This window comes from Strix aluco, chromosome 16, assembly GCF_031877795.1.
Source record: "Strix aluco isolate bStrAlu1 chromosome 16, bStrAlu1.hap1, whole genome shotgun sequence".
NCBI lineage: Eukaryota > Metazoa > Chordata > Aves > Strigiformes > Strigidae > Strix > Strix aluco.
Window position 1 is genome coordinate 1,865,674 of NC_133946.1, and position 20,532 is coordinate 1,886,205.

The 20,532-nt window shown below is 36.4% G+C and overlaps 1 protein-coding gene across 3 annotated transcripts in view; it reads left to right on the forward strand.

Moving 5' to 3' along the window:
* Positions 1-20,194, forward strand: part of PARVA (parvin alpha) — a 68,484-nt gene extending 48,290 nt beyond the window's left edge. For 2 of the 3 annotated variants that reach the window (XM_074842035.1, XM_074842036.1), the window contains exons 6-13: positions 250-365; positions 5,806-5,864; positions 6,923-6,942; positions 8,311-8,372; positions 9,026-9,094; positions 10,727-10,828; positions 11,630-11,702; positions 15,130-20,194. In XM_074842035.1, coding sequence (XP_074698136.1) covers positions 250-365; positions 5,806-5,864; positions 6,923-6,942; positions 8,311-8,372; positions 9,026-9,094; positions 10,727-10,828; positions 11,630-11,702; positions 15,130-15,206 — 578 coding nt within the window. In that variant the 3' untranslated portion in view covers positions 15,207-20,194. The remainder of the gene's footprint in view (positions 1-249; positions 366-5,805; positions 5,865-6,922; positions 6,943-8,310; positions 8,373-9,025; positions 9,095-10,726; positions 10,829-11,629; positions 11,703-15,129) is intronic. The other variant, XR_012625392.1, reaches the window with a different exon arrangement.
* The last annotated feature ends 338 nt before the right edge of the window (positions 20,195-20,532 follow it).

The window sequence follows — 20,532 nt, forward strand, 5'->3', positions numbered from 1 at the left end:
TCTTTAGATTTTCATCTACATAAGCCTATGGCATCCAGACATGTTGCAAAAAGTAACGCTTTGGTGCTGACAAACATTGCTGACCTGTTGAGCAGGAGGAGGCCAGTAAAGGCAAGGGGCCTTAAAAGTGCCCTCTGGCTCCAGGTGGCAAGAGGAAAAAAGTCTCGTAATCCCTACCTCCTAAAAAGTAAAAATATGTGCCCTAGTTACTTTGCAGTTTGTAACTTGTGCTTTTAATATCTATTTCAGCTGTTCATGCTAAAAGTCTCGTAGCAATACTTCATCTTCTGGTTGCATTATCACAGTATTTCCGAGCACCAATCAGACTCCCAGATCATGTGTCCATTCAGGTGGTGGTTGTGCAGGTAAGAGGGTTGTGAAACAGCTCTTGGTAGTGTTGTGAAATTGGCTGGGGGGTTTCTTGAAAAATACATCTAGAGTTTCTGTTTGGGCAGGCATGCATGCCTCTCTCTGGCTTACAAGAAACACACGTGCATCTTCCCTGCTGACAGTGCTTCAACCCGAAAGAGGCAGAAGTGCTTTCCCAGATTGAGCTGTGGCTCAGAATATCTTATTTTGATTGTGAAGTGGCCAGACTCTGACATTAAAAATATATGAAGCATTATTATTGTTGGAATGTGTTTATCACCCAATATGATCTCTAGAATTATTATTTTTCCCATTTTTGATGGTCTTCTCGCTTGTGTAGAGATTCAAATCATTCTTGGCACTGAATGATGAATTGTCACTGTTTATTACATTCAGATTTGTGGTAGGTGACTAAATATTCTTTTTCAGCCTTGTGCATGCTAATTTAGTCTGATTACAGTGTTGGCTTTCTCATAAGCATGCAAAAAATACCCCATCAACTAAATCTTTTGTGTCAGTCAGTCTCCTTATTAGAGCCTCCTCCATCCAAACTCCCCATGTTATTCTGTTGATCGTTTTTCTTTCCGTTGGACTTGTGCTTGCTCTATCTTATTTGGTCTCTTCCCATTTAATCTGTTTTTCTTTCTCTCCAATTAACTTTGCCTTTACTTTTCACACTGTTAACTGTCTTTATTTATGTGTTTTAACTGATGTTACCCTGAGTATCTGGTGCAAAGAGCTATTGCTCAAGTTTTGTGTGCCTGAAAATCTGTGGGACAGATCTCCTTTTTCCAGCATTTGAACTAGACGAGTTTTGTAATTTGTGGAGGAATCTGAAGGAGAGTCTCTGGTAGATGTATCACTGATGCCTGATGATGACTCATTGACTCTCAGATTCTGCTTCATGGGCTTCTCTACAGACAATGAAAGAGAACCCCAGCAAATCTGCAGTTACCTATCTAAGGGTTCAGAGGAACATAATTTTCAAGAACTTTCCTTTGGCTATTATAAATATCTTAATGACAGTGGTTTATCTCGAAGCTTAAGAAAACAGGAGTGCAGCAGTCAGGGCATCTTTAGGATGAGAAACTAAACCAGAAAAATAACACAGTCCTAAAATAGAGAACCAGATCTTGCATTCTGCTGTCACTCCATATGTCCAGACAAAATTCCTGTTGAAATCAATGGATGTAATTGTCCTCTCTTTAATAGGCTAATGTAGTTCAACAGCAAATCCACTGAAATCAGTACAGATAAACCAATTTAAAAACAATAAGTAGTGGGAGAATCTGGCTCACTGCTGTGCCTCTTAGCTACACAGCTGTAGCTCAGGCGCCAGTGAATTGCAGAGAAAGCAGTTGCACCAGAATAAAATCCAAGTAATGTTGTAGAAGATTTCATCCTCCAGACACAGTCCTTGGTGAAAGTCAATCAGCAGAACTCCAAGGCTATGCTGATTCTTATTAACAGAGGGTGGGGGCCAGTATTCTTACTGAGATATTTTTTCTTTTTTTTTTTTTATGGTGGGTTGGGTTTTTATTTTTTAAATCTGTCTTTCATGTCCTGTGGGATTGGTTCTATATAATTCATCATGTACCCTTTGTTTTAATCAACAATCAGCAAATCCTAGAGCCTAATTTTAATGTTCAAACTTGCACACCTCACATTCTAAACCCTCATACATTCTGTAAAGTAAGGTCACGCCTAGGGAAGTTTAACAGACCATGTGGTAGGTGGTTTTAAATTCTACTCTGTACAGTTTGATAAAGGGAATAGTAAAGAGAGAGAAATAAAGGAACAAAGTACTTTTATGAAGTCTTTAAGGAAGACTATCTTCATTCATTCATGATTTTGTTAGGTTAGAAACACATAAAATGTGAGGGTTACCCTGTTGGCTGCGTATAGTTTATTGAAATAGAAACAAAGATATTTCTGAAACAAAAAATGTGCTAATGCCCAACAGGTAATCAGCACAGTTCTTACGAAAACTTGTTTCCTTTCACTGTTTTGTACAAAAGCTGTTAGTAATGAGACTAATACGAAATCTGGGTTATAAGCTAATTTGGGGAAAAATGTGATAGTTGGACCTTTTGTAGCTATTTTGTTATATTATTTTCTTTTCCTTCCATAATAATAGAATGAATAACTTTGAACAAAACTGAGGCTTTGTGTGATCTTTTCTACTGAAACAAGTGAGAGCTTTTGTGGAGAGCTGGATCTTGCCATCATTTTGCCTCTTTTTAAAAACTGTTTATTTATGTCGTCCACAAATGGTTAAATGACAGATTGGTTGTGTGCAAGAGATGTAAGTCAGAGAGTATAAGACTGCATGGGCAGAGCAGCCAGAATGGCTTCAGCATATTCTGAGCACTGCAACAGCAATTCTTGAGTGCATAAACTACTGTGAAGCAAAGCTAGGAAATTAATGAGATTCGAAGGAGGTGTACATCACAAGCTTAATCTGAGATCATTGGTCCCATTGCCTGGGAAGGTCCCAAATGGTTCCGAGCAGCATTGCCTCCAGGTTCCCAAGAAATCTTCTTTTGAACCTGACTAATGTATTTGTTCTTTCAAGCTCCATAATAGTTCTGCATTTCATTTTGGTGGGGCAATTATAAAACATGATTCTCCAGATGAAATGGATAGCAACAATACATAGGCAAAACCCTTTCAAACAGTGGGAAGGTTTTCAGAGTGGGACTTTGTGTGGGAAATTAAGCAGTTGGCCCTCAGTTACATAAAACTGCTGACATACAGCTGACACCAAGAGAGATGAAGAGGCAGCCCTTTCCATTTCCAGATGTATTACCCAAATTTCGGATGTATTTTTTTGTTCTAGAGGTAGTCACCAATTTAAAATGATCAGTGATTAGGAAGCTCTTTCATGGCCTTTAGTGGAGTCTTTCAGCTGTGAGGGAAGAAAATGACAAGCCTATCCAAATAGTCTTCTGTGGTCTCTGGAATGTGCACTGAGCTTTTCTCTTTAATGAGGAATATTAATTCATGCCTCGTTTCTCAGTGACTTTCAAATAGTAGATGTTCATTTTTATCATTTGTTATTTCAGTTATAGCCACTGTTGTCTTTAAGGAACATCGCTGGACACTCTTTTCAGTCCTCAGTAGCACTTCTTTGTATTTTTAGGAAGATTGTGTTATTCTCTCTCTAGTATAAAACAAACTTCACAACAGGTGTCATCAGTGTTAGGGTCAGTTTTGAGGTGGAGAGTTTTTAAAGTGCAAAAGATTTATGGGAAGCAGCCTTCACAGAGAAGGTGCTTAGACTAGTGTTTCTAAGGTCCATTCTGATTGTTGCCATTGAGACTTTTTCACCAGTGTCTTAAAGTCAAGAGCATTGGAAAGTCTATCTTGAAATGTGCTGGTCAAATAAGTGTCCAGTGGGTGCATGTTGTGTTTGGGCAGTGTGGAAATTCCATTAATATTAGTGATCAGATGCCAGGTACAAAACTAGGGCTTGATGTCTGGTCATCTCTCTTTTTTTTTTTTTTTTTTTTTTTTTTGGCAACAGTAGGATTAAGGTGCAGAATTCTTATTTATATTAATTGCAGTTTATCAAAAAGGGAAATATGTTTTATATCAGTACTGGAGCATGTTTTAGGCTATTTTTGCACATTTTCAGAGGGAAGGTAGAGTACAGGTAGAATCCTTTTTCTTCTCCCACATCACTGGACTGGGCACTGAGAAGTACAGTTCCCATTGCTGTGGTGCTCAACTCATCTAGGAGACAAGAGTGATAGGGCTTCTGCTCCAGAAGGCATCATTGGCATGTTAGAGTCATCTTTGGGAGAAAATAAGTTTCCTTTCACCCTGCAGCAAAGGGAAAAATAAACAAAAATGCTAAACAGAGTAGAATTCTAACTTGACCTACCATGAACTAGATTGTTACTTCAAGTGCAAGTCTTGCACTGTTGCTGGCTGCACAAGCTGGAAATGAAGATAGACCTAAATGATATTTTTCTCCAGGTTTTCAAGGTATATGACAGAAGATGTCTCGGCAGCTTTCTGTGCCCCTCTTTCAGTATGTAGCACAGTGGACTCCACTCTGTCTTTTTAATGTTCGGATGCCTCCCTGAATGCATTTTTAACGGTGTGCAAGATATTTAGTAAAAGTGCTTTAAAAAATATAATAACCCGTGAAACTGTCATCTAGCTAAAAGGACAGTTCAGATTACTTCAAGCGCCAGTCTGAAGTGAGCCAGAGGGTACCATGTATGGCTTTCTTGCAGAAAGTGAGTTTGATCCTCATATATTTTAGTAACGCAGTATAGAAGTAATAGACTCAAGCCTGGCCAAATCCTCAGCACATGATACACCAGGGACTGCCTCGGGTAGGGATGAGCTATCTTCTCTAAGACAGGGAAGAACATCAGTCCCAGTCCACATGCCATGAAGGACTTTTCCAAAAGGTTATTCTCCTTTTCTCTTTCCCACATAGAAGGCAAGTCTAGGACCAGCGTAAAATTATTTTTCTCATTTCCTTTTATGACAGGGAGTGAAGAATCATAAATAATTGCCTAATGTCTAGACTTTACATGCAGTCATCAGCATTTGCCTGACTTTTCTTTTTGTACTGCAAAATTTTACTAATTCCAGTGAATAGAATTAACACAAAAAGAGGCAAAACATATGTGCGGTATTTACACCACCACCAGATGACTGTGATCAGCATACTGGAAACAATGTCAAATTTTTAAACTCCTTCATTTTCCAACTGACTCAAATAGCAACCATTTGAGTTGGCTTCTGCCATTTTGTGTACAGCTTCTAGCCACAGGCCACTCACCACCATGTACAAAGGGCTTCTCGCATCTGAAGAACATTGAAGTCAATGCATATATTAACACCAAGATGACTAGGGTCTGGAGCAGGCTGTGAATGGATTATCCTCCATTTTGATTTTCCATCACAAGCAAATAGAGCTCTCTGTGTGGAGAGAAGTCAGAAGAGGAAAACACTGAGGCAAAAAAGGGAGTATGAACAGGGCAGAAAGAACAGATAGCCTGGGGGCAAGATTTTTGCAAAAGAGAAGCATGGGCACCATCTGCCAAGCTGTTCATTGAAATACAAGGTTTAATTCAACTCACCTAGACATACCTCTACTAAAATACATACATATATGTTTAGGTTGTTTCAAATGTCTTGCTGAATTGAGGCCTTTAAAAGAAAACTGAATTAAGAACGATGGAGAAAGGAAAAGAAATACTTCCTTCTACAGGTGGAGTTTCAAGTTTCTTGTTAATGTACAAAAGAATTTTCTGAAATACTTGCAAGGTGAAATAATATATTACTGTAAGTTCATTCTAAAAAAGTTTTTATTTTACAGGTTTCTTATCTAATTATGTTTGTGGATCACAAATTTTTACTGTACCCTAAACATTAAACTTTTCTGAGAAAAATGTCATTTTTTATTTTTTCCAGAAACGTGAAGGAATCCTCCAGTCTCGACAAATCCAAGAGGAAATAACTGGTAACACTGAGTATGTCAACACCACTTTTGCCAGCAGTTCAGTAATTGAACACAGATGCATCTCAGAAATTCAAACATTTGCTGATATTTAGATTTTGGTATTGGGGTTCCAGGGAAGATGATGCATCAGCCAGTGACTGTGTTTTAGCCTTTTCAAGAGCTGCAAACATGCGTCTAAAACTATAAAAGGGTGAGGAAATAGAGAGCTGGGGAACTAAAAGCAGGAGACTAGGATAAAAGAGAAGACAGAGTGAAGAGATACAAAATCTCTGTATTTATCTGCTACTGATTTATTTCTTTATTATATTTCTTATTATTTTATTCAAAAGTCCTTCAAACAAGCAAGAAAGATATGCCTCATTCTTTTATGTTGGTATTTATTTGATAGAGAACTAGATTCTTTCAAAAAGCAGTGTGACATGACTAATTTTAGATGTTTGGACTTCAGGAATGTAAAATGACAGTAGTAAGCCCTGCACATGTCATCTCACCAAACAGTTTATAACAGAAAAGTTATTCCAAACCAAAAACAATAGTAGAATATCCTAGTTTCTAATAGAATGGAAAGAAGCTGGACTATTGATTTATTAATCTTTGGATTAGTTTACATGTAATAGTTATATGAGGGATTAACTGGAGCTAAATGCTGCAGTCATTAAGAACCCAGTCCAAGCATTGTTTTGGCTGAAATTGTATTGTGGTTGGTGTGGTAAAAGCATCTTTAAAACAAAGGGAAAAGTTTTCACAAAATCAACATGAAAAAGCCTTCTTCACTCAGGCAAGGTGTGTTGATTTGATTCAATAGTAGAAAATCTGAGATCTGTCCTCCCGTGAGACTTTAGTGAAGCCAGGAGATATTATGCTGATGGACTCCAGACTAATCCAGATTCTCAGCTGGAGTAACTTCATGAAGGTTTTCTTAATTCCATGGATCTACTCCAGTTTTCACCAAGCTGAAGATGGCCATGTATGCTGTTTTCTTTTGCAGCACAGTGTCTGCAAGTGAATTATACATAACTGTGTTTTGTTCTTTTTGTTGTTTTGTTTTGTTTTGTTTTTTTTCCATAGGGCATTATCAGGAAGGCATGGTAAGTTCATTTGATTATTATCTTTTTCTTGAGGCAGCCAAAGTATACATTAGTTCTGCAGTGGGTGGACACTTTGATCAAACTGCAAGGAAGTAGATGATTTCAAGTTGCCCTGGCAAATACATAAATATATGCACCACAGGCTATTGTGGCAGTTAACAAAAGGAAAAAAGCATTAAAATCAGTCTGACCATCTTTAAAACACATTTCATTGCTTTTTAGCACATGTTAATTTGAAGGTGCTTTGTGTTTTAGCCTCCAGAACATTACTGTAATAGTATTAATGGTCATAAGTTCCCAGCATAATATGAAGTGATGTCTTGTCTTATAAACCAGCTGGTGAACTTGTTGGCATTCTTGCATACATTACCTACTTACACTTTATGACTTTGAGTCATTATTCAGCAGGCTAACCATGCAAGTTCCTGTGCCTTGTATGTCTTACTGCTAGTACTTAGGCTGGCCAAATGCCTGGCCAACAGAAAACACTCATCTGAGGAGCTTAGGTGGAGTCCCACCAAGAATTTAGCATTTGCTTCTTGTATTATTTCAATGGCTGTCTTACAGCTGATATAAAAGGCTACATGCATGACCTCTTTTCCCAATGATATCCCTGAGCAGTCTTGCTCTGTATAAAGTCTGCCTTCTACAAATGCCTTTGGATCTACTCTAGCATTTTTTTATTGAGGAATATGAATGTAGCTTTTTGTGGACTCATTTGCTATCATTCAAATGATTGTCAGGGTGAAAATTGCTCAGAAAAGTCTCTGGTGCCTTTTTATATTTTTTTTTTTTCTATTTTCTTAAGAAGGTGACTACAGTAGCACTCCAGTCGTGCTACCCTAGGTTGTCTGTCCTGCTGATAATGTCTTAAATTGCATATCAGAATGGCCCAAAAACATCTATACAAAGGATTACATTGCAGCTATGTAATCATAAGCTTGCCTGAGGTGGTTAATAATGTAGCACACCACAATGCAGTCAGTGGCCCATGGGGAAAATCCTCCTCTATAGATGTAGTGATTCCAGATGTAAACTCCTGTTGTTCTGCACAAAATGATTTGGTTACTTAGCTCCCTGTATCTGGCTGTTTAAGGTTTTATACATAAAGATACCATTCTTTGTTCATTTCTGAGAAACAGGGTTATGATGTAATACAAATCCTACTTGAAAATGATGCTTTTTATAAATAATAGAGAATAAGTTACTAGCAGCTTATAGTGAGAGAGCAGTATGCAAAACACATGATACTATACTGAAACCTTTTGCAGACTGTGTTGTCTCAGACATGTATGTGCCTCAATAAGTATTTATTCTGCATTTGGACAACTGCTGCTCAGTGTATTAACATCTCTGAATGTTTTTCAGAAAGAGATGCATTTGACACTTTATTTGACCATGCTCCAGACAAGCTCAATGTAGTGAAAAAGGTTGGAAAGTTTTTATTTTTAAAATACGTAATGTGTGCATGTGCATGCTTGTGTGTATCTGATTGTACCTATGTAGTGAGTGTACATGTATATAATATATAATTGGCATAGTTTGCATACATTAAATGCAATCAAGCTTTATGCTTAAACAAATATACAAATTCATGATTATAATGTTACTTTTTATTAATATTCAGCAGCATGAACCTAACTTTGGAACACAGAACAACATGTAGTTATCAAAGTTTCCATCAAACAGAAGTTCTCACAAAGTGTATGTTGAGTAGAACCCAACTGGTAGATTGAGTGTACTGATGCCAGAGAGGTATCCAGTTTACAACTGCCAGGGGTCTGACGCAGAGGATTTTGGCTGCTGTCAGATTTGAGTGGAGTCCAATTACCCACTTCCCTATAGTCTATGTTTTGACAGTGTATTTTTATTTATATATATCACATTAATTTTATTTCTGTTCTTCATTCTTGAGGAATATTTTCTTTTTTTTTTTGTAATGGCACATCTCCATTTTAAAACTTAAAAATTGTGTTGCAGTCTCTTCACTCACGCAGGTGCTCTTCTGAGTGGAGTTCATACTGCATGCATTGAACTGCTGCCCTACTGAATAGGCCTTCACTACATTGTTTTCATATTTCAGACTCTCATCACTTTTGTGAACAAGCATCTGAATAAATTGAATTTGGAGGTCACTGAACTGGAGACCCAGGTAGGATTTTACAGCCTTTCTTAAAGAGAAGGGATAGTTGCACTATGTTATGCACTATGCCCCCAACTTCAGTCAGAAATTTCATTGAATTTTTATTGATTGAGCTCTAAGATGTTATTTCAGTGGGAGACCCTTAAATTCTAAGTATGTTTGTATGAGGAAGACCCTCACCAATTAAGCAAAGAAATCATGAGAGCAGCTAAATTTCTCTAAAGCAGTTTTGTACTGCTATTAGCATAAAAATTAATTAACAGATGCTACCTCTTGGGCACTGCCAAGTGCTGTAAGCAGAACCTGTGCTTGTTTTGGTCAGGAAAGAACTCTGTCCACTTGGTTTGATCCAGTGTCAAGCTGAACAGTTGTTTCCTGCCTACCTTTCCACAAGCATGCAATCGTGTGGGATTACAATGACTCTATTCAGTGAGATATGCTCTTGAGAGTAAAGCTAGTCAAGTGTATAGGCAGCTGTACAGTTGGGCTGCAGGCTTGATTGCACCACAGAAATAGCGTGGTACATGGTCTTCTTTCTTGTTCTCAGCTGCTAAATTGGCTGAAAAGAAGCTAAAAGAAAAGCTTAATCCTACTGTATTAATACCTCCCCATGCGAACAATTGCAGCAGTTATCATAAGAAAATTACAAGGTCAGGCAGGAAGGATGATCCGCACTACCAAAAAACCCCAGGTGTCTTCAGGATGGGCTTTATTTTATATCTTGATTCATGTTATTAAGAATCTCTGGTTTATTTAAATAGCTATCAATCAAAGATTTTTCAAACCTAAAATTAAGATTTAGGTGGAAATACTGTGTAAGGGTTTTTAGAAAGCTGTTCCCTATGCTTGCTTATTGCATTGTTTACTTTTGGAAAAAATGTATTACTCAAATATAGCTAGAAACCCCTTAAGCGTTTATCCAAAACAGTATTCCCTAAGATGAGAGACTATTTCTATCAGTTAAAAGAAAATTACCTATCTCAGGAAGGTGATGGGTTGCTTCAGGTAACTCAATTTGATTTTGAGAGTATCTCAGTGCACTGGTAGACCTGATGCCACAGGGGTGAGAGTGAAAGGCCTTTAACAAAATCTTATGGATGTTGCTATTATTTTAGCTAGAAATGAACATATATCAATTAGATATTTTCCATCTGTAATTACATACACTTAAAATTAAATTGACACAGACTTGCAGAACATGAATGAAGATGATTCTTTGTTCCTTTATTTCTTCCAGTATACTGAATTTCAGTGCAGTCATGAGATTGCACCTTCATTCTGCTTTTCTCTGCTCAGGGAATGCATGCCATTTGAGAGCTCCAAAGGTGGCTGTTCCCATCCCCCACAACTAGCAGAATAGAAAGCAAAGGCATAGATCAAAGCCACTGACCACCTCCCTTTCCAGGAACTTTATTCTGCATATATATTTTAGCATTAGTTCAGTTTTGGAGAAGGCATAACAGAACATACTAACTAAATAAAAGGAATCAAAGAAGTGAGATGAGATCTTTTACTTGCAATTTAAAAGATTTGTATTTGTAGCTTGTTGACAGTTCTTCATTAGACAATATATATCTTGTTCATTAAGCAAAGCAATGAGTTACTCTTCGGAAAATGTACTGAGAAATGTCTTTTTTACAGTTTGCAGATGGTGTGTATTTAGTCCTGCTAATGGGTCTCCTAGAAGGCTATTTTGTTCCTCTACACAGCTTTTTCTTGACTCCTGATAGTTTTGAACAAAAGGTAATTAAGTTTCATTTTTCTGGTAAAACCAAATAAACATATAAACATGTCTAATAGTACCAGGATGACACGAAGTTTTCCACGTAAATTTGATGTAAATAGCTGAAATCAAGAGAGGACTGTACTGGTAACCATTTCCAAGCATTTTTAAGGTCTCTGTATTAATGCTTATCTGGAATAAAAGTGAAAATTATATTAATGATGGGACGGTTAGCAAGTATTAACTGATTGTGGCAGCCATTGTGTGATGCTGTCATTGAATCAGACTTACTGTTCATTAAGTGTATAAAGAATTATACACATGAATTGATGACAGAACTGATTTTTTGTGTCCAAAATCCAAGAACTTAACATTTGAAAGGTTTCATGTTTTTGGAAGCATAAAGACATATATGTACAATGCAGCATTTTAAGACCAACCATTACCTCAGTGTCTGTTGCTATCCAGGTAATTCAGCTGTCTATTCAAGACAAGAGCAGTTCATGGACCATCATGTTCCAATTTTTAAACTTGTGGGAGGTGGGCTATTCTTACTTCTAAGTAATTTTTCTGTGGGTATTATTAGTTCACATGTTATTTTTCAATTACTTTGTATTTCTGAAACCATCATCACCACCTAGAAAAAACAACACAATGGATTGTCTAGATTCCATGGACCAGATCTTGAATTGATATATGGAGCCCTGACTATTTTTTCCTTCAGAGCATCTGGGTCTGCAGCTTTAAATACATCTTGTTTTGACCATTTATACTATACTGTATATAGTTCATAATAATGACTACCTTTATTATATTACTAGGTCCTCAATGTATCCTTTGCATTTGAGTTAATGCAGGATGGTGGATTGGAAAAACCAAAGCCAAGACCAGAAGGTATCTATTCTATTTTTTTTTTGTATCTCCTTAAAAATTTGCGTTTGATGCAGATCTTATCTCATAGGATTATGGTGTAGCTAAATGAAGGTTAAAATGTTAATCTAAGAGCTAAAGGCAAGATACATTTTGAAATGCTCAGGTAACTCTGTATTTTGCATGGCTGATAGATGTGCTTTTTCAAATGTGGTCCTTTCTTGAATGGCCAGGGTAAGATTTGTGTGGCCAGACATATGCAGTAATACTCAGATATTCACCAAAAGGAAAAAAATACAATTGTGAATGGTGTCAGTGGCAGATATGAATTACTCCAGTTGCTCCATTGTCCCCCATCCCACATCTTCTTACTAATCCTCAAGTATTCCAACATAATTTACAAGATTTTCACAAAAGAGGTAGATGATGTGGAAGAAGAATTTCAAATGTTCACATAACTGCCTTTGAATGCAGGACCTAATCATGCATATTTAAATTAGAGCTGGAGACTGAAAGCAAAATGTGTCTTCGGGGCAGATGAAGGTTTTGCTGCTGACTTTAGCAGGACCAGGATTCTACTCCTCTGTGCTCATATAAATGCAGGGTTTAAATCCAGCTTTTTGGACTGGTTATAAAACCCTTGATGCACCATGTTATAGGGTACTTTTGTGATTCCTCCAATGAGAAGTTACCACTTCTTACCATGCAGGATCTGGACATGCAGCTTCTGCTCCACTCTTCCCAACAGGGATGGTAGCTGGGCTTCTGCTGGTTAACTACCATAACAATCAATATAGATGTGTTTTCAAGACCCACTGCAGATTCACATTCTGTGGTGCACACAGTCTTTTCCTGCCGTAATATTGGATTGTCATTCCCTGAGGATTTGATATAAGCTAGTGCTCAGAGTTTTACTTATAATAGTAAGGGCTCTCTGGAGATTCAGGCACACATCACTGAATCGAGTTCTGCTTCGTTCTACTTATTCTCCATCCCTCCCAACTTCCAGATCAGAACAGCAGCAGACATATGCACACACACAAAAAAATATGTCTCAGGATTGAGCCTGTGCTGCCTATGCATTTCATCTGGACCTACCCAGCCTATTTTTACACTTTTTTTGATTACTCAAACTCTTATCCACAATCATGTTTAACTAAACCAGTGGTGACTGTATCAGAAACTTTTATGTTTGAAATGGTCAAAGAAAGAAGGGGGAAATAGTGAAATCTAGGGATCCAAGTAAAACAGAGAGTATCTGTGATCCCTTACTCCCCATAGAGGTTTAAAATTCTTATGGCATTTAATTTTTCAGGTATTTATTGCTCTAGGGGACAGCTAATTTTTCCAGTATAAATCAAGCCATAAGGATATTTCAGCATATATAAGACATTTCTTGTGCAATTATTGAAATGCTTAATATGAAACTTCCTGCCCAATGTGAATGGAAAAACACATCTGTTTTATGTGTTGTTACATTGGGCACAATGCCCGTACTTAAAATTTCCAGTGAGCAAAAGAGTATTGAAAAGGATCTTACCCTAAATGTGTATACTAAATACTCTTTAAATTCCTACACTGTTTCTTTGAGGTTCTTGAGGAAAAAATATGCTGAAAAGTGCTTTAGAATATGAAAAACATATTTAGTGGAAAAAAGAATGCGGTTAAATAAATGAGTATGAAAACCAATGATTTTTATGGGGTCAACAGTTTATTTGGGTTATTTGCAATATAATTGAAAAGGTATTAAAAAGCTTTCTGTGACCTTTTACTTTAAAAATGGCCAGAACATTAATCTACTGAGTCTATAATGAATTCATTTGCAGTTTGAGCTTTTTCAGATTACTTCTTGAAATGTATACATCAAAGCCAAACTCAAATTTCTCTTTTTGAAAATTGCAACCAGTAAAATGTTATACATGTTGGTCAAACACATGTAGCAATGGAAATAACTCATCTTTCTCTGGAAGCGTGCTTTTTAGTTTGGACCTTTCTGTGGAATTCTGTTGTGATGGTGGAGTCTTCTGGTAACTTTGCAAAGACCTTTCATAACAAATGAAAAGTTATCTCTTTATTCATTTGAAGTTTCTGTATTAGAAAAGGAAGGTGTTATACAGCTTGCTGCTGGCCTGAAAGAGGAAACTTCCTGAGTTATATGCGAACAGTATTGCAGAATATAACATGATGTTGTGGGAGCAATGTGCCCTTCCTATAGCCTTTAGCATTTTCTCTTCATTTTATACCAAACATTTTTGGTCCGCTATATTAAGAGCCACAAAATCATGTGGCCATGGTTTCACAACCATGCATAGGCTCAGCATAAAATCTAGGTTTGAGTGTTTTCACCCTTTGTCCATGAATGTCAGTTTGCCATGTAGCTAATATCTTTAGCTCTTAAAAGTCTGCATACTCTGGGATACCGTGCATAGGTTTGATTGGATTCATTCTTCAAAGTATAACCGCTTCATGATCTATGAGAAACATCAGTGTACATAAATATAATGGCAAAACTCTGACGATTATATACACAATTTACTAGCTTACTTGGAGGTTTTGAAGATAATGGGAGTATGCACACCATCTGCTTTACACCTTCATGGCCAATTCCAAGAACCAAGGTTAGGACATTGAGTTCCTGTACAGTCAACAAAAAGAGATAAGACAATTCTAATTCTGTTCTGCTCTTTCTGAGGGCAATTCTAAGTCCCTATTTGAGACTGAATATTCCTTGAAGCTCTAGGATAGACTGCTGCAGTAGTACTTGTCAGTTTGTTTTATAGATTTCTTGTGAAATAATATTGACTTTCTCAAGAACTTCTCTTCAAAACAGAAGGTATTCGTTAGCTTTTTATTTCATATAAATCCTTTCCCTTAGACATTGAGTTTCTAAGGACTGATTCAGCCATATACATCAGCCATCGCAAAGTATTTTCAGAAGTGTCTTCAAGGGGCACTTGTATACCTAGCTTCTTTAGATCCTTTACAAAATGTAAACTTGCCTCTAGCTGTCTTGCTGAAATTAGGCCTAATAAAGAATGTTGCAGCCCAGAATGGGTCAAGTCCTGCAATTCTTACATAAGAGAAGAGTTCCATTGATTCCTGCCTGATGATTTTTTCAAAATCATTGCTTTTCATTCACAGCTAACTGAAGATTCAGTCATAATCCTAGGCACAATTTGTCTCATAGGCATCTAAAGCTTGGTTGCATTTCTACATCAGCACCCTTGGCCATTAGTATTCCTAACTAAAAGTGGTTGAAATACCAATTTTTGAGTTGCCAGTTTAAAAACTTGCTTTATTTATATTTCTACTCTTTCTTAGTATCCTTGTGATTTTAATGTTCATGGATATGGATCTGGGCAAAGAAAGGGAGTAGAGAATAGGTACTTTTTCTGAAAAATGTTTTGAGCTAATGAAGTTACTAATTGGTTTTCCCTTGTCTTTTTTCTAGATATTGTAAATTGTGACTTGAAGTCTACACTGAGAGTACTGTACAATTTGTTTACCAAATACAGGAACGTGGAGTGAAGAATTGATTTGGGTCATAAAGGAGTGTTAACAAAGAAAGCATCATAACTAGCATATTTTTCATCGATATTCCTCTGCATCTTTATCCTAAAAGGAACTAAACCATTTATCTGAAGAATTTTTCATTGATTATTCTTGCACTACTATTTTAATAGTAGATTTAAAACTAAGATAACTTATGAAGAAAAAAGGTTTGGAGGAAGGTATTTAGGTGAATTAATATCTTAATAATAACTGTCTTCACACTGTTTTGTAGTAGGTGGAACAACAATATAAAAAAATTTAGTAACTTTAATTCAAATCAGCCTTTGAAGCCAGTCATAGAAAGATTCTGTACTGAGTGTCCATTTTAATATTTTTTACATATATCTTTTCTAATCTGGGGAAGGGAAGAGTATTTTCTATCCATGATGATGATTTCATTGTAGTTATGAGAAAGGTACATTGGGATAAACAGTTAAGTACTCTTGTTCACATCACAGCTAAAAAGAGGAGACTTTCTCAAGCACTTAACTTGATTAATTTATATTTCCAGTGCTATTAGGCTTCAATTTTAAGGGTACAAACTGAAGTGGCTGCTCATTCCTTCAGACTTGTTATAATGTGTTAGTCTGCTTTAAATGTGTGTTATTGAGCATTCTGCATATGCACACTTTGCAACTTGCCACTTGGTTTTGTTCAGGAAAAGATCTTTTTTGCAAAGTACACATTTCAGGAAAACACACCTGCATAATACAGTTTCCCTATCATATTTATATTATTACATGGTATTAGAAAGTAAAAGAATGGCTTGTTTTTCTTTTAGTAGTTTAAACAAAAGATTACCAGGTTGCAAGTTTAGATTTATTGCTAAATAGGAGTTAAAATTTGTCCCTTTGGTTGATTTTATGATGAATGTATTTTGCTGCATTATGTCCAGCACAAAAAAAAAAAAAAAGATTAATTTTCTAGAAACATTCCTGTAACATTTCAGATAAAAAGGCACTGCTTTTTGGTCAAAACTGCTCTCGTCTGCAGAAGTCCATTACAGTGTAAGGTTCTTTGGTCATTTTACATGGCTTTAAAGAATACTTTTATCTAATCATCACCAAGTATAACATGTTATCTGTTTGGTTTTAGCTTTAACAAAGACAGAAAAGAGAAATGGGAGTTGATTCTTCCTTTGGACTGATATCAACCACTAGTTATGTTTCCATAAAGAAGCTGATGGAGACTGCCAGAATCATCAAAACCTGCACTGGCACAAGTTGAAGTGTAAATTAATCATTTGCTAAAAGTCTTGATGTTAGTATTAGATACCTTTCTAAATGAAGTGTTCCAATGCAACCACAGATTTTTGGGATCCTGGGTTACACAGTAAGGAGAAAATTCTTAGGCAGAAATTACTGGATGACTATTTAGAAATCTTTGGACTGCTTAGTGCAGGAAGGAGACTTGTTCATAGTCATCCAATTATGGCAGAACTGGTATAGGTAAATGGGGAAGCAGTCTGTCAGCTCTTGAGTCTGTTCATCTGAAGAACGCAATACTGGCAAGAACAGTCAGTAACAGCTATACGTTACTTATTATATAAAGCATTATGTATTTTTCAGTTTTCCAGGGCTTTTTTTTTTTTTCTTTTTAATGTAGAGCTTTCCAGTGTGACATTAGCATAAAGGGAAGGACAAGAAATTACATTGTATCTTTGATGAACACTAACTGATGTTTAATAACAGGTTGATACTGACTTCGAGGGGGGGCTAGAGAAATTAGTCTTCTGAGAAATAAATATCAACTTTGTTAAAGGAAAGTCAATATTTAATTCGAAGGACAATACCTGGATGTTCTCTGAACTCAGAAATCATTATCTGATTGTTATAAGCATTCTAAATACCTTTATTAAAATATTTTGTTACCTCTGTATTTTTAATTGAATTTCTGAAATTAGAGGTACAGAAAATAACAATTATTTACCTTTTACAGAGGGAAACAACTGGACATTTTGACCTCCATGAAAATGAACATGTTTTCACTATATCTTTAATATCTGAGAAACTAAACGATAGGAATTAACCAAACATTTTTGAGCAAAGTGGGACAGATATTCTCATGTATATACCAGCAGCAATTTCAGCTTATCTTGATGTTTAACATGTAAGTTTTTCATTTACACACCTAGTTTTTAGTAATTGTAATGGTAAATTAAAAAGTGTATGATGGTTTTTCTGCAGACTATGCTCAGCTGAAACACTCTTTTACATCTCGACAATGCCGAAACATTTTGATTGCCCTTGTTTTAAGGAGTGCACTTTCTTTAAAGAGGATATTTATGTAGGTAAAGGAAAAAGGTTAGGAACAGTGATACTGGTTGTTGCCTGGACTTGAAAATAAGTATTCCCATGCTATATTGGTATAACATTATTGAAGATCCTGAAGTCAGACTCCATTTTTCATCCTTTCAAAACATAAAGCTGAGACAGAATGATGAAATCCTCATGCTGAATGCTTATGTAGAACCATAGAAACATTTAAACAATATCCAACCTTTACACAATTATTTGTCCTATGGTAAGAATTTATGTGAATTAAAATCTGCTATATAGTGTCCTATGTAAATATAGACCCATGTGATAGTTTTAACACCTTCACACAAATAGTATATGCTGCCATGTAGGAGTGAGTCACTGCTTATATTTTTGACAGTATAGATTTAAATAGCTATCAGATAAATATGAAATCTTATATACAGATTATATCTAATATTTATTGCTTTGATACAGAATATTATAGAAATATAGAATACTACTGTAGACAGTTTGCTTTTCAGCAATCAGTGTAGGCCAGCACCTTCCTTCAGGGAAGCGAAATGTTAAGTTAGCTGAGCCAAATTCTGCTGACACCTGTGATGCTTTTATTCTTGATACACAGCAATCCATACTGATGTACAGCTGAATGCAGAATATCCCTCACTGTTTATATTAATACAGAAGTCGTTTTAAGTCAATCCTGGTTTTATTTATAACTACTTTATATGATTAAATAGATCCAAATCAATGGATTTAGCCCATGTAAGATATGAACAGTCACCTGGAGAGGCCAGTTTCTCTACTGGTCCTGGAGGGAGCCTCTGATCTCAAGGCTGCTATCTCAGCGCTTTGGCTAGGTTTCTAAAGCCAGGTGGTATGAATCCAAGCCACTGCCTTAAGATCTCGTGGTGGCATCTGGATCTCATCCACCAGACCAATGTGCTTGTCTGTTGTGCTCTTGTCACATGAAGGCCCACAGGTAGCTGAGTCCACTGAAAACTGGCAGATTTTTAGCCTGCCTGGAGTAACAAAGAAACAGTAGACATTTCTGCTGCTGGGGCATTATGAAACTGCCAAAAGAAGAGTTTTCTGTGCTTCTCTGACTTGAATCCATCCATTGCATCCAGCAATATGGTATCCAGATTTGTTTTGTGGTTGGAGATAGGCATCCTTTTGCTATTGATGGATCCTGGCATGCTCTGTCAACCACACAAAACTTAGATTTTTCAAAGGGGAGCTACAGATTCTTAATAGTATGTCAAAAAGATGTCAAAATAATTATCTAAAATCTTAATATCTTGAGGTCAACTCCTTTCAGATTTCTTTCCCAGCTGACTAGTATTTAGTTGCCATAAAGAACAGTTCCTAGAAAAAAGGTATTGAAGGAATCTTTGCAAAATTTTACCTGAGACACACATATAAAGTCCAGAATTGGATTGCTCTGTATTTCTGATGGAGTACAGATGAACCAAGTTTCTTATTAAATGAGCTGACTGCAGAATATCTAGTTCTTTGCATTTCTTAGGCTAGATATCTTCCTGTTTTCAGGGGGCAGCAGCCCTTGCAGCTACGTAGTTCAGGAATTCAAGTGGGCCAGTGAGTGCTGGAATAAGGTCCTAATTTACTTCAACTGACTGTGGACCAAGTTGCTGATTGGCATATCTCCGTGTAAACCAGCGGCATTAAATCAACAGAGAATTTGGTCCTTTCTGTTTTGCGGAGGGTTACATACTTAGGAATGGTTTACATTCAGACAGACTATTGATTGAGGCAAATGCTACTCAGTTGACTTTTGTTCTTACTTATTTTCTTAAAGTATGTTTTTAAATTCATGTTTCAGATTAGTTTAGCAGACACCTTGCTGCAAGCCACAGTGTTGGAAAGCAGAATGGCTTGTAAAAGTATGGGGTTTATTTCATTAGAGAAAGATATATATGATATTTAATACACTAGATACTAGCTTTAAGTCTAGTTTTTATTATTCTTGTCTTCCTATCACAACAGCCTTCATGAATGGCCTGTGTGTGTGCTAAGCACCCAAAGAGACAACAGTGCCTTGAAGACCTCTTGCAAGGTTTTCTACACTGTTACCTAATAGACTTTTGTCATTTTACTGTAAGAATTAGTGTGGGTCTTCTCTTTACAGTTAAAGTACAATTAAAGGCTGAAGAAATTCTATGTAGAAAGTTATATTTAAAGTAAGCTATTTTTGTTTTGTTGTATCACATGAAAAATTGAGATACCAGCACCAAAATTCCAAAGTTATGCATACCTCAGCATCTACAGATTTTCCAAAGAGGCTTTGAGTCATTTAACATTTACTAGGGCTGATTTTATATATTTTGACAATATTTTCTCTGTGACTATTACCTTTTTGCAATAATGAGATTTTCTTTTCTGTCTAACAGTTTAATACTGCACACTCTGCAGCAATGTTAGTGTCATTGAAATATGTGGTTCTCAATTTCAGTATCAAACTAGTTGAGAAAAGAGAATATTTGCAAAATTTGCTTCTTAACATGTATCTGAAGATAATGGTTAGTTTAAATTAAGCTGCATTGCCTTCAACTGCAGGGTTAGTAGCTTTCACAGAATATATTTTATGTACTCTGTAAGTAAGAGACACTCTGTTGGTGATTTTTGCCTGTGCTTTTCCTGAAACCTTTGTTACGATCCACAATAAAATCTGCACCTGAAAATCAACACTGTATGTTGTTGTTGGGTCAAAGTATGAGATGTATGACAAAGAATTAGGAAGGCTGTATGGTTAATGTTCTCAGAGCTTCCAGACCTCTCTGTGCATCTAACCCATTTTCAGTTACCTCTTTGTGGGTGTACTAGGTGTTTATTGTTATTTTCTGTGGGGGCTGGTGACAGCTGAAAGTGGGTTGGCAAAAACACGTGTAAACATATGCTTGAAATGATTAACAGCAGCGGGTCAGAAAAATGCCATATTTGACTAAAAATAGCAAAGTATACCTTTGCTTCAATATTACTGTGCTGAACTCTTTCATGGTGATATTGTAGCTGGGTATAATGCA